General features: G+C 40.6%; 1 protein-coding gene across 5 annotated transcripts in view; it reads right to left on the bottom strand.

The window, feature by feature from the left end:
- Positions 1–1,506: 1,506 nt before the first annotated feature.
- The window catches only part of LOC117477167 (unconventional myosin-VI-like), a gene marked incomplete at its 5' end in the record, with an annotated part of 24,835 nt that continues 11,175 nt past the window's right edge, over positions 1,507–15,166 (bottom strand). For 3 of the 5 annotated variants that reach the window (XM_034123811.1, XM_034123813.1, XM_034123814.1), the window contains 5 exon segments: positions 1,507–4,898; positions 6,176–6,394; positions 9,076–9,102; positions 10,136–10,267; positions 12,928–13,031. In XM_034123811.1, the coding sequence (XP_033979702.1) occupies positions 4,699–4,898; positions 6,176–6,394; positions 9,076–9,102; positions 10,136–10,267; positions 12,928–13,031 (682 nt within the window). 5 annotated transcript variants of the gene reach the window in all.

Here is a 15,166-nt window from a genome sequence, read left to right as displayed (position 1 = left end):
ATTTCGTATGACTTTTATTATCAATTTGCTTTGACTTTATTATTAATTTGATATGACATTTTAATTACTTTTATAAGACTCACGATACGATGAGCTTTTAAGGTTTTATTTAACTATATATGATGCTATTACTTTATTTAAAGGATTTTGTATGACTTTTATATGAATTTTATTTGACATTTTAAGACTTTTTAATTCATATTTTCTTTACTTTTTAATGAATATTTGTATGACTTTTTTTTATGACTTTTTCTCCCATTAACTGGTTTTCTTTTCCCTTGTCTGATGTGAGGGTCCAAGGACAGAGGGTATTCATATCCTGAAAAGTCCACTGAGACAAATGTAACATGTGTGATATTGGGCTATATGAATAAACTTTGATTGATTGATTGTAATTGGCGGACTGCGTCTTTCATACCGTATATTTCGTCCCCCCGCAGACTCGATGAAACGGGACTCAGCAGGCCCTCGTCTCTTCTTCAGTTAAACATCAGACACTCTTCAGAGCTGAACAGCTTTCAGGACAAACTGTACCAACTCTCCAGAGCTCTTTCACACCAGAGGACGGTCTCCAGACATTTAGGACACTTTAAAAAAAACTGTCGGACAGCCTTCGTCTCAGCGGGATATCGATCCACGACGGACTGTTTTTGTACACGTCTGATTCTCTCTTTGTGTTTGTGTAGTGAGTAACGTGTTAAACACTCAGGATGTTTAGGTTTGCCAACACGCTGAAGTCCAGGAGGCCCAAACAGCTGCCCTGTTGAACCCCTAAACGTCTGGACGGAAGACGAAGAGCACATTTTCGGCCGTGACAATCATGAAAATCCACAGACTAGATTATTGGATCCCAACCTTTTAGCGTTTAACCCTTAAAACATATTGTAATATAATGTTAATATAATTATTAATGCCACTTTCTGTCTGGAGCGTATGTGTTTTCGTTTGGAGATCAACCAAAAAGTGTATTCCCCTTCTCAGATTGATTCATTTAAAGGGTTTTTAAAGGGCTTAATGAGTTGATAGTATCCACGGGTTTGTTTGTTTGCAAGCTTACGGAAAAACGACAGGTCCGATTTTCACGACTCTTGTTGGAAGTGTGTAGAAATGATTGCGTTTTACACAAATGATACATGACATTAAACGACTCTACAGCCGTACCACCTGCTGTGTGTGGCTGTACTTTGGTGCTAAATGCTACCCTTTTCATTTAAAGAGTCCCTTCTCTTGTAACTGGTTTAAAACAGGCTGGTGTTTCTCCTTTAAAACATGTGTACCCCTTATCCTCTTGTACAGCTGGTGTAAATAGACTAAACACATGTTTATTGCTGCCTTTCGGGGCGGGGCGTGACCCAAAACTGTAATATGTTTTTTTCTTATTTATTTAATTTGTCATTTAACTGTGGTGATATCACGATAGCTAAAAAATACAAACTGTGTTGAATAAGAGGCAACGTTTTTCCTTTTTTCTTTTGAAGTCACAAAACAAGGAACGAGAAGCGGAGATTTGGTGAAACATGGAATGCTTTTATTCTTCTGTTAGAGATCAGCGTTAGAAAAGTGACAGTGGACAAAGGCAGTGCTTCCCCAGGAATGATTGTGATGTGTGGAGCAGGTTTTCAGGGAGTGTGTCAGGGCGGTAAAGATCAGGAAGTCGCCCGTTTACACCCGGCATTAACGTGCTTCGAAGCAGGAAGGAAAGGTTTGTCTTCATGCACCCAACGCTCTTGAATCCTGTGTTTCTACGTCCTCAGTTCTCAAACTAGCTTTAAAATGCTAATTGAAGTCCTTGCAGATGTAACTCAGTTTCAACCTGAACTGATTCAAGGGTTTTTTCACTTTTTGTAATGCATGAATTGGACTTTACAGATTGCAAATATGGAGCAAGAGACTGATGTTAAATGAGAATAAACAGGGGGAATTGTAGATGTTTGTTTCCAAGCAAACAACAGTTTTGGTCAGGTTGAGTCTTCCTCTCTCAGTTTGTTTACACCTGTGTTGTTTCTAAAGTCCCTGGAGTCTTTCCAAAAGGTAGTCGGCTCATTTGAACCGGGACATGTCGATTTCTTTGTGTTTTTGCTCGACTGTAATCCAGAGTCTCCGTGGATCTTTTGTTCATGGCTTTCCCGCCGGCTTTCCCACACGTTAATGCCATTTGTAAAAAAGGAGGATCAGCTTCTTTGCAACAAGACAGATGTTCATGCTTTCAGATTATCTACGTCAGCGCTTTGTTTGAGAAGAACAACCTCAGGTGAATAAAGGTGGAGCATCACAGCAGCAGATTGTCTCTTAATTTACAATGTTCCCGTCACAGGAGGCTTTCTGTTTTCCCCCGTAAGCTTAGTTAGCTAGATTTATTGCTTCTGGTGAAGTACAAACGGTTCCTTTTAAAAATACACTTGCCTGCAAACACTTCTGCACCTGCTGTAAGAAACTGTACCTTCCAGTTAACGTCTGATCACCAGAGCATCACCGCTATCTTCTCAAAACGTCCACATCTGACGTGAGATTCAATCATCTCTTAACATTTTAGGAATCAAATTATACTTTTAAACAACACAGTGGAATGATTGGATTATTTGTCATGATGAGAAACCTGGGAATCAGTGCGTTGGCAAGTCGTTCCCTCGAGTAAAAAGATTTAACGATGGTTTGAAGGACTTCTTTCTGCAGAGGAGTTGCATAATCATTCGCTTAATAAGCACACAAATAATCAGAGAGCTGAATTACTGCTCAGGCCAAAAAAAGAAACCCATGGAGGGTTCCACGTCAAAGTCACATGTTTTTTGGACCTCATTACACATGAAATCACACACAGTGAGAAGAGGAATCACTACAGGAACAAATCAAAGAGGTCTCCAGTTACATTCGCTTGGAAAGACAAAATGATAAAGAAGTATTAGCAAATATCCGACAGAGGCTCCTTGTGCAAGTGTTCCCGTCCTGAAGGAACCACGGAGACGATGTAAACAGTTTACATCTGTTAATATGGAAGAGACACACCGTCAGGAATGCATAATCACATCTGGTTTTGGGGAGGCAGCTTTAAAAACAAAAAGAGTTGTGTACATGTGGCGTTTGAACCCCGTTAGAGAAGTAAGGCCTCGTCGTTAGACTTACAGAAATGTTACAGGGAAACAACCAGAGGGTCTGATTAGCAGCTTCCTAAAGAGAACCAGGACATGTTTCATGATGGAAATGTATAGTAAGGGTCCCAAACACATAGAAACTACTGGAAGCTAACCTGCATATGCAATTAGCATGAGGTGCATTCATTAGCATTATACAGTAGCTTGTGTTGACAATAAATCAGAATTGCTTTGCAGATTTGGACAATTTTGGAGTAGTTTTGAAGGTTATTGAGGAAGCTGAATCCATCTCTGATCAACAAAGGCAGTTTTAATCAGAAAGTGGACATATCTGTGCTCTCTGTGGGCCGATCATGATTCATTTGGGGTTGATTTTGACGATTTAGGGGACTCATCTGGATTGGACAGATTGCGTATTTATTAGAAGAAAAGTTGTCCACAGTAGAAATTATAATGTGCATCTTGTGCTCTCTGTATCCAATGGTCGAATCACTTCTCATGGTGGTCAAAATCAGAGGACAAGTATGGCCACTTCGTCGTTAAAAAACAGTTATTTATCATCCTGAAAATGTCAGAAATGGATTCAGCGTCCTCAAAAACGCCCAAAACCACTTCCAATCTCCCGAGACATTATCGTCCACATAGGATAAGTTGCTTTAATTAGCATTCATTAGCATTATAGCCTAATTGTGTAAATGTCCCAACATATGCAGGTCAGCATCCGGCAGTTTCTATGTTCTGAGGACCCTTACTCTACATTTCTATCATAAAACTAACAAGACTTCCAGGTTCACTAAAGCTGGACATCAGAGGTGATGATCAATGGGATGTCTCTGCATAGTTCAATGCAAAGCTTCCCTTGTAAGGAACAGAGAGAAAAGAAACAACCCCTCTCCTGTGTTAGGGAGCTGGGGACCCTTACTCTACATTTCTAACATAAAACTAACAACTCTTCCAGGTTCACTAAAGCTGAGAGGAGATGATTAATGGGATGTCTCTGCATAGGGTTCAACGCAAAGCTTCCCTTGTTAGGAACAGAACACCAGCACAAAGAAAAGAAACAAACCCCCCCTGTGGTAGGGAGCTGGGGACCCTTACTCGCTGGTGCATTTGTCCCTTTGTTTGCATTCTCAATAAACCCCAGAACCACTTCCAAACGTTCCACCATTACCGTGTGCATGGGCTGTTAATGCTAATGAACGCAACATATCCTAAGTGTTAGCATCCAGTAGTTCCTATGTGCTGAGGACCCTTACTCTACATTTCTGTACAGTTCCAGGTTCACTAACGCTGGATAGCTCATGGGCTATAACGCTAATTAACGCAAATTAACGGCAATTAACGCAGCGTATCCCAATTGTGTAAATGTCCCAACGTCTGCAGGTTAGCATCCGGCAGTTTCTACTCTACCTTTCTATCATAAAACGTCGGGGTATTGATCTCCTGGTTCACTAAAGCTGGACGTCAGACTATCAGAGGTGATGATTAATGGGATGTGTCTGCATGGGGTTCAATGCAAAGCTTCCCTTGTTAGGAACAGAACACCAGCACAAAGAAACCCCCCCCCCGTGTTAGGTAGCTGGTGCATTTGTCCCTTTGTGTTTCTCCATTATTTCAACATGCTCTGCATCATGGCGGTGGCGTACGTCGGTCTCGCCTGCCGGCTCTCGATGGCGCTGCGGAGGTACGTCACCCCCCCACAGCGCTCCCAAATCTCCTCAAACTGCCGGGGCAGGATCTCTGCGCCTCGCTTCCTGGAGAGGCCGGTCTCCTCCAGACTCAACTCACACATCTCCATGTCGTCTTTACCTGAAGAAGAAGATACGAGTTAGTGACGGGTCAGAAAGGAGCAGGAGGGTTTTAACTTCAGCTGCTAGCATGTTCACATGCAATACTTACTTTAGTCATCTTTAAGCATTTTTTAACATGCTATATGACATGTGACATACTATGACTCTTTAACCAAGGTGTCAAGTAACTAAGTACTGTACACAAGTAATACAGGACTTTTACTTCAACAGAGTATTCCTACAATCTGAGTACTTCTACTTTGATTGTACTCCTGAGTACTTCTCCCCCCTTTGCTTTCTAAATACTCTGTATAATAGTACTTGTGTAGTTCTCCTACCTGCCACCAGGACGACGGGGTGTTTGTCTGGATGAAGCTCCATCTGCTTTATAAATACTTTTTATATATATACCTGCAGTTCCCCTACCTGCCACCAGGACGACGGGGTGTTTGTCCATAATAAATACTTTATATATACTTGTACTCCTGTAGTTCTGGTACCTCTTCTTTCTAAATACTTTGTTTATATATATATATATATATATATATATTAGTACACCTGCAGTTCCCCTACCTGCCACCAGGACGACGGGGTGTTTGTCCTGATGGCAGGTATGGGAATATATATATACAGGTATATATATATGTATATATATGTGTATATATATATATATATATATATATATATATATATATATATATATACACACACACAGGTATATATATATATATATATATATATATATATATATACAGGTATATATATATATATATATATATATATATATCTGTATATATATATATATATATATATATATATACCTGTGTGTGTGTGTATATATATATATATATATATATATATATATATATATATATATATATATATATATTAGTACACCTGTAGTTCCCCTACCTGCCACCAGGACGACGGTGTGTTTGTCAGGGTGCAGCTCCATCTGCTTTATAAATACTTTGTTTATATATATATATTAGTTCTCGTGCAGTTCTCCTACCTGCCACCAGGACGACGGGGTGTTAGTCCCTTAATAAAAACTTTATATATATATATACTTGTACTCCTGTAGTTCTGGTACCTCTTCTTTCTAAATACTTTGTTTATAAATGTATATTAGTACTCGTGCAGTTCCCCTACCTGCCACCAGGACGACGGGGTGTTGGTCCCTTAATAAAAACTTTATATATATATATATATACTTGTACTCCTGTAGTTCTGGTACCTCTTCTTTCTAAATACTTTGTTTATATATATATATTAGTTCTCGTGCAGTTCCCCTACCTGCCACCAGGACGACGGGGTGTTTGTCGGGGTGCAGCTCCATCTGCCTGGCGATCCACGGCCCGTCGAAGTGAGCGTACCACCAGCCCTTCTTGGTGTTCTGAGGGTCTGAGTAGGCGTCCCCCGGGCGGATGAAGGGGATCCTGAAGTACCTCTGCTGCCGGTTCAATGCCACCTCCAGCTGCCGCGCGGGGAGGGCGGGGGCCGGGTTCTGCTGGGCTGGAGGGGGGGGGGGGGGGGAGAAACATAAAGAGTGAGGAAGAGGAGGAGGAGGAAGAGGGGGAGGAGGCATGTTTACATGCAGGGTGACGGGGGAGCAGATGGTCAGAATGTACTGGGGGGGAAAGCCGTATCTCTGTTTTTTAACCCGTGTATTAACTCGTTATAAAACTTTATTTTGCACAGGAACATTAACGAGATTTTAATCAAAACTAACTTTGAGTTCCTGGAGTTCAAGAAAAGGGATGGCGGCAAAATATATGATCAAATTAAAACAGAAAATGTACTTAAAGGTAAAAGGAAATAAGACCAAGGAGTGTGTCGAGATACTTCCTTCTTTCTGGAATAGTTCTTTAGCAAATTGAAAATCAAGATGTTAATCAGTGACATGTTGACTCATTAAACTCAAGGCTAGTTAGCTTAGCATAATGACTGGAAAGTGGGAGAAAGCTAATTAAATAGTGTATCCTCATTTTTAATTTATATTGATTACATTTTTTTTTAAACAACAACGTCTGTTGCTATTCCAAATTTTCCGGCAAATTTAAGAACAAGATATGACGTATAAAATCTGTTTTTTCCCTTGGTAGTATTATTAAATTAGAGTATAAAACAGATTGACTTCTACCCTTAAGTTAAGGTTAATTGTAGAGGTATTAATACACGGGTGAATGCACTGGAATGTGACTAGTTTTAAACCAATAAAAGGTGAAATATGGAATAAATAATCCCGGTGAAACACAGGCATGTTGACTTCCTGTTTCTCCGCCCTGCATGTCCAGCCTCTTTCTGCTGCTCTGGGATCAGTTCAGAGAGAGCAACCGTTTGTTCTCATCAGCGCTGACGACAGAGATTCAGCGAGACGTGAAGCGTGGCCGAGGTTTATGAAAGGGCTTTGCAAACTCGTGAAAAACACTAACAGGATTTGCATTTTTCTACCAAGTGGAGCGTAAAGGAATCTACTGAGACTTTCAGGACTGCAGCGTTTCCCCGTCACAGTATCACTCCTTTCCAACTCAGTATAGCTTAAGTGAATGTGCATTAAAAAAAACGTCATTTATTTGCCTTTTTATTCACTTTTTCAAATCAGAATATTGTATTTACTCCGGAGGAAATGTTGTGACAGTTGCTTCAATTTAGAATCAAATGGAAACGAGACAAATCTGTTCAAAATGTAACCGTTTCAGGTCAAAATGAGTCGTTTGACAGCGTCTAAAATACCGTGTTATAACCCGTTTCAGAGCAACACATCGTTACGCCATCGCCACCGTTATACCACCTCCCATAGAGCAAGAACATCCTCACACCAACAACAACTGTTTACCAATAAACAAGAAGCTGATAGAAATCTAGACTGTTCCTCAGAGACGCTCCAGTCTTTTTTTTTAAGATCCAACCAGATGTGAGTTCTGAGAACATCGACATCGCCTCAAAGTCAGTGAAATAACTTCCTCCTCAGAAAAACCTCCACCATGAAGAGAAACTGGAGACTAAAATAACCCAACATGCAGTGAACCAATCAGAGAAGCCCTCTCCCGTGTTAGGGTTAATAAAGGAGGGGGCGGGGCTTCAGTTGTTTTTGTTGATCTAACCAAAAGAGTTTATTCTTTTTTAATTCTGAGAAAAAAAGTCAAATTCTGAGAAAATAAAATAAAAATCTGAAAATTTGGAAAATCCCAAATCTACAAATGAAGGAAAACGCCTAAAAATCACTGAAATAATCTCCTCTGATCTCAGAATGCAGAGAAATACAAATCTAAGTTCTGAGAAAAAAGTCCAAATTCTGAGAAAAAGTGAACATTTTGAAAAAATACTAAATTCTGAGAAAAAATACTAAATTCTTAGAAAATAAAAACATTCTAGGAAATCTCAAAATTCTGACTTGTTAAATTCTATATTTGTTTTCAGTTTAATGTCAGAAAGCTGAGAAAAAGTCACATTTCTTATAAAAAAAAGAGTCAGAATTCTTAGGAAAAAGTCTGTATTCTGAGATCTTCTACAAATCAGTGCATCGTCATGATAACAGAAAACAGCGCGTCAAAAATCACTGAAATAACTTCCTCTGCTCTCGTCTCCTCAGAAAAACCTCCACCATGAAGAGAAACTGCAAACTAAAATAACCCAACAAGCAGTGAACCAATCAGAGCAGCCCTCTCCCGTGTTAGAAAAGACAAAACAAATCGGAAAATCCCAAATTCTGACTGTGAAACTTGAAAAAGTCTGAATTCTACAAATGAAGGAAAATGCCTAAAAATCACTGAGATAATCTCCTCTGATCTCAGAATGCAGAGAAATACAATAAAAAGATTCTGAGATAAAATTCAGACTTCTGAGAAAGTCAAAAATCTGAGAGAATTCTGAAAATAATACAAAGTTCTGAAAGAAAATAGTCAACATTCTTTGAGGAAAAACATTCTGAAAATCTCCACATTCTGACTTTAAATTCTACATTTGTTTTGAGATTAATGTCAGAATGCTGAGAAAAAGTCTGTATTCTGAGAGCGTCTACAAATCAGTGCCTCGTCATGAAAAACCTCCACCACGAAGAGAAACTGGAGACTAAAATAACCCAATAAGCAGTGAACCAATCAGAGCAGCCCTCTCCCGTGTTAGGGTTAATAATAAAGGAGGGGGCGGGGCTACAGTCTGTGGTTAGTGATGTCACACTGAAGACCACTTACATGCTTTTCTCACAGCAGGTGCATGATCTGAAAGTAAACATGCAGGTTACACGAACACAGGAAGTGATGCAACACGGAGAGAACATGTGACGATCAGAAGGAGAGAACACAAACACTGAATGTTATTATTTGATATGAGACGTGGTGACAACATGATAAAGAGTGAAGAACGAATGAAAGAAATATCGTCTAATGTATGGTATAAAAATCCCATCCTAGTGGTGTCAGTGCAAGACCCAGAGATATACAGAAGAGGGTAACAGGACCACGTGGGAATTTAGTTTAGATCTGATTATTTATTTAGTTTGAGTTCTTAGATTAAAATCTGAGTTCTGAGAAAAACTAAATCAGAAAATCTCAGAATCGACTGATTTCTGACTATTGAGGAAAATACAAAACTCTGAAGAAAAAGTCTGAATTCTGAGTTGAAATTGCGATTGTTTGTTTTTATTTAGATCCAAAAAATATAAGTTAGACTTCGGAGAAAAAAAAAAATGCTCAAAAATCAGAATTTGAAAAAAAAAACATTCTAAAAAATCTCAGAATTCCTAAAAAAAAAAAGTCTGTAATTCCGAGTTGAAAAAGTGGTTTTCTTTTCCAACAAAAAGAGATTTTCTTTCTTTCTAATTTCTAACTTTAATCTCAAGACTCACACTTTTTTTTTTACCTTTGTCGAATCTTAAAAAAAGTGTCACATGTGGCCCGAACCCTCTCCTGTAGATATTCATTCTAAGAGAATTAAAAATAATGAAAGATTACTTTCACCATCGATTACTTTTCTATTGATGAATCCACTAGTCTTTCCACATTAGCGTTGGAGTGTCTCCTAACACTTTTCCAGCGGTTTAAAACATCATTATGGACCCGAAAAACTACATTTAAATGAATAAAAACAAGTCGAATAATTATATATCCTGTTCTACATGTCAGCACTTTGAGTGAAAGCTTACACGACTTCCACCGCGGGAAAGAGCACAACAAGGTCAGAGCCTTTATATCCTCCGCCTCCTGAACAAAAGCAAACGATCAGGAGACGCAGCAATGTGTCATGGATCCTTACCGTAGTCCGTGATGGATTTGGGCACTCGCTGCTCCGTCTCCGTGTTCCTCTTCTTGTTCTTTGACTTCCAGGCGTGATAAACTTTGAGGCGGCGGTGAAACTCCTCCCTGCAGGCGGCCAGCAGCTCGATGTCTGCAGGAGACACAAACTTTAGAGAGGCGCTATTCTGGAGTGTTCTATAGGTTTTAGTGCATGTCAATGGTCTGCAGAACACACACACACACACACACACACACACACACACACACACACACACACACACACACACACACACACACACACACACACACACACACACACACACACACACACACACACACACACACACACACACACACACACACACACACACACACACACACACACACACACACACACACCACACACACACACACACACACACACACACACACACACACACACACACACCACACACACACACACACACACACACACACACACACACACACACACACACACACACACACACACACACACACACACACACACACACACACACACACACACACACACACACACACACACACACACACACACACACACACACACACACACACACACACAACACACCACACACACACACACACACACACACACACACGAGTGTTGACTTTTATCACATCAGTATTTCAGCTGCTCGTCCTCTGTCTGGGAGGTTGTTTTGTTGTGTTTGTGTTGTTGTGTGTGTGTGTGTGTGTGTGTGTGTGTGTGTGTGTGTGTGTGTGTGTGTGTGTGTCTCTACATGTATAAGAGCTCCTCGTCCTGCGCGCTTCCTGCAGTGAGGATAAGGACACGGAGCGCTCAGGTTAAACTCAATATTACGAGGAGGATAAAAAAAAGTCTCTCTTTCATTAAATCCCATCGGCCGAGGAGACGGAGCTTTGACCTTTGACCTCTTTTATTTTGAAAAGTCTGTTGAGAAAACAAAGGATCTGTTAACCGTCCGCTACCACGCTCTGAAAACACTTTACTACAAGTTGGAGTCCTGCATGAAAGACCGTATAGGGAGCTATGATTTCACATGTTTTACACTAAATATGAAGCTATTGCTAAGAGCTAGTTAGCTTAGCATTACACTTGAAATCTCATAAAATACAATATAGAATAAGAGGTCATTTATCTTCTAATGTTAAGCCATACAAGTCCGTGTAGTAATGCTTAAATAAAGCTCTTTGTACGCTGGAAACAGACCCATTTGCCCATAAGGTCAGAGTAAAGGTGGAGTGGTTCTCTGTGGTCTGATACCTTACCCTCTGATAGTACATAGAGAAAAGCAGCATGTATAAACGCTGGATCATCACCATGAGTGTTTGTTATACGAGTTCTTCTGGACCACTCACTCCCTCGTCAGAGAAGTGGCCATACAACAGAAATAAGAGTGAGTGGTTTACAAACAGGCAGGTGTTTCTAAATGACCTGTGACATTTCAGAGCGTGAGAATACAACAAGTTAGCCTCTGTGATTGAAAAGTATCAGGCTCAATAGAGAGAGAGGTTGATCCTCTGAGGAACCTGAACACACCACACGGTCTTCATTTCCACCTAAATTCATGTTCAATGAACCCAAATGGTTTACTTACTGTTTGATCAACATGTCGATGTGTCCGAGGGCAAGATACTGAACCCTGAGGTGTGTGTGTGTGAGTGTGTGAGTGTGAGTGTGAGAGTATTTTTGTAGTATCATGCAGTAGTCGTGGGTTTTAATGCAGTATTTGTGAATTTTGGCAGTATGTAGTATCCTGCAGTGTGTGTGTGTGTGTATGTGAGAGTGTGTGTATCTGTGAGAGAGAGAGTGTGTGTGTATCTGTGAGAGAGAGAGTGTGTGTGTGTCTGTGAGAGAGAGAGTGTGTGTGTGTCTGTGAGAGAGAGTGTGTGAGCGTCTGTGAGAGAGAGTGTGTGAGAGAGAGAGAGAGAGAGAGAGAGAGAGAGAGAGAGTGTGTGTGTGTGTGTGTGTGTGTGTGTGTGTGTGTGTCTGTGAGAGAGAGAGTGTGTGTGTGTGTCTGTGAGAGAGAGTGTGTGAGAGTCTGTGAGAGAGAGTGTGTGAGAGTCTGTGAGAGAGAGTGTGTGAGAGAGAGAGAGAGAGAGAGTGTGTGTGTGTGTGTGTGAGAGTATTTTTTTAGTATCTTGCAGTAGTCGTGGGTTTTAATGCAGTATTTGTGAATTTTGGCAGTCTGTAGTATCCTGCAGTGTGTGTGTGTGTGTGTGTCTGAGTGTGTGTGTGAGTGTGTGTGTGTATATGTGTGTCTGTGTGTGTGTGTGTGTGTATGTATATGTGTGTCTGAGTGTGTGTGTGTGTGTGTGTATATGTGTGTCTGAGTGTGTGTGTGTGTGTGTGTGTGTGTGTGTGTGTGTGTGTGTGTGTGTGTGTGTGTGGGTGTGTGTGTGTGGGTGTGTGTGTGTGTGTTGAAAAGTATAAGGGTCAAAAGCAAGTGGTTGATCCTCTGAGGAACTTGAACACACTCCAAAATGTCTTAATTTTCACCTAAACTCATGTTCAACCCTCATCTTATTGGACTGCCTGTTCTGCACAACACTAAGTGTTCTTCCTCTCCTCCATGTTCCAAAGCAAGGCTGCACACATTTGATTATTCAAGTACTTGGCAATAGAATACCGCACGTCCTCGATCCAGTGTGTTTCTGTATGCATCACCACTCACTTTGACACCAGCTCGTACGCGTCAAACCCACCTGGTGATGAACCTGATTCTGATTTATATTATATCATAAATTAATTCACATATTTCCGAGGTGGTTGACGCAGAACACACTCACCACAGGAGGTGTTGATGGAGTCCCGCAGCTCGGCGTATTTCCACTTGCTCAGCTCGTACTTCTTTGCTCCAGCTGCAGCTTTAGTGGCCTGAACCTGTGGGCCTCTGGGAGACAAAGACACAACATGGACGCAGGAGGTGAGACACAAAATGGACGCAGGAAGTGAGACACAAAGAGCAGGAGGTGAGAGATAGAGGGGGTTTCTCAATGTCGAGTAAAGCTGCTTCAGAGCCACTATTTCAAGCATGCTACGTCATCGAGTGCCGCTGAAGTACTGTTCCAATCTCCAGCATACTTGGAAATCTACCGAGCCCGGCGTACTCCGTTTGGAGAAATATCGAGGCTGCACATGAGTAGACTCCGCGGTCTTAAAATCCCCACAATGCTTTGCGCACGGACCAATTTCCCCAAATCTGTGGCGGAAGATGTAAGGAGGCGGGGCCTCTCATATGACGCACACCTGCACACTTGCTAGCCTGTTCCACTCTTCGTTTTCCGAATGTCAGGAAGTATTCTTGACTCGCTTCTGAAGCAAGATGCTCGGCAGACATGTGCTACCAAGCAAGCGTACTCGCGATTGAGAAACACCCTCTGTGCAGGAGGTGAGCCACAAAGAGGAGGAAGCAGGAAGTGGAAGAGGACTGGAGTTATTTGCATATAAAAGAGAATTTGCAAGAGTTGTTTTGTAGGGAAGATGGTGGAGCTCACAGAGCGGGAAGCAGATCATTGATATTGTAAAACAGTGAGATTTGGATGAAATCCCAAACGCCTACTGACTCAATAAATGCAATTAATCGTCATTTCTCCCCGATTGCATGACCACATAAGGCTAACATCAGTCATGAGTTTTAATACATATATTATGGATTTTATATAAATCCCATGGTTTTTGCAGAACGTTGACACCTACATGGACTGACTCAACGAAATGCAATAAACCCGTTATATTTTCCATTTTGTATCAAAGTGTCTGACCACGAAAGGCTCGTGTGTTGTCAAGGCAAGCTAAAACAAATAGTTGTAATATATAATAATATGGTTGTTATTAAAAACCCTGTTTTCTGCAGGAGCTGGAAACCTCCTGACTCGAAGAAATGCAATTACATTTCATTTTATTCAAATGTTTCTACTTTTAAACATAATATCTTTACCATAAGACGATTAAATCAGCCATGTTTAGTTGAAAAAGTCTAAAATAATACCTGATTCTTCTTTTATTAAGAGTTTTAATTAAAAGAATATGGTTATGATATAAATCCCAGTGTGTTCTGCAGAAGTCTGACACCTACTGACTCCACAAATGCAATTAATTCTGTTATATTTTTCCGTTTCTAACCAATATTTGGACCAGAACCGTCTCAAATAAGCTGTGTTTTGTTAAAGCTATAAAACACGACCCGAGTCCCCTTTTAGAGTCAAACCCACCGGCTGAAAGCCATCGACCCAGAGCAACAGGAACCAGAGCAACAGGAACCAGAGCAACAGGAACCAGAGCAACAGGAACCAGAGCAACAGGAACCAGAGCAACAGGAACCAGAGCAACAGGAACCAGAGACTTAAAAAAACACACATCAGTGTTTTAGGATCTTTTCAGAAGATGAGAGCGAGGAGGAGAGAGACAGAAACACTACACAGGAGGCGGGACTTAGCTGCTTTCCTCTAATCCTATTGGTCGACTCTGGATCTTCACGATTAAGCAGAGGTGGGAGAAGTACTCAGATCTGGTACTTGAGTTAAAGTAGAAGTACTCAGATCTTGTACTTGAGTTAAAGTATAAGTACTCAGATCTTGTAGTAAAAGTTTAAGTACTCAGATCTTGTACTTGAGTAGAAGTAGAAGTACTCAGATCTTGTACTTGAGTAGAAGTAGAAGTACTCAGATCTTGTACTTGAGTAAAAGTAGAAGTACTCAGATCTTGTACTTGAGTAGAAGTAGAAGTACTCAGATCTTGTACTTGAGTTAAAGTATAAGTACTCAGATCTTGTAGTAAAAGTTTAAGTACTCAGATCTTGTACTTGAGTTAAAGTAGAAGTACACAGATCTTGTACTTGAGCTAAAGTAGAAGTACTCAGATCCAGATCTGGTACTTGAGTTAAAGTAGAAGTACACAGATCTGGTACTTGAGTAAAAGTAGAAGTACTCAGATCTAGTACTTGAGATAGAATAACTTGAATTCATAACATCACACAATATTTGGATCTTAAATGAGGAGTTTAAACAAAGCAGAAGTATACTCTGG

The sequence above is a fragment of the Trematomus bernacchii genome, unplaced genomic scaffold (assembly GCF_902827165.1).
Source record: "Trematomus bernacchii unplaced genomic scaffold, fTreBer1.1, whole genome shotgun sequence".
NCBI classification, from domain to species: Eukaryota; Metazoa; Chordata; class Actinopteri; order Perciformes; family Nototheniidae; genus Trematomus; species Trematomus bernacchii.
This window is presented reverse-complemented; position numbering and strand designations above follow the sequence as displayed.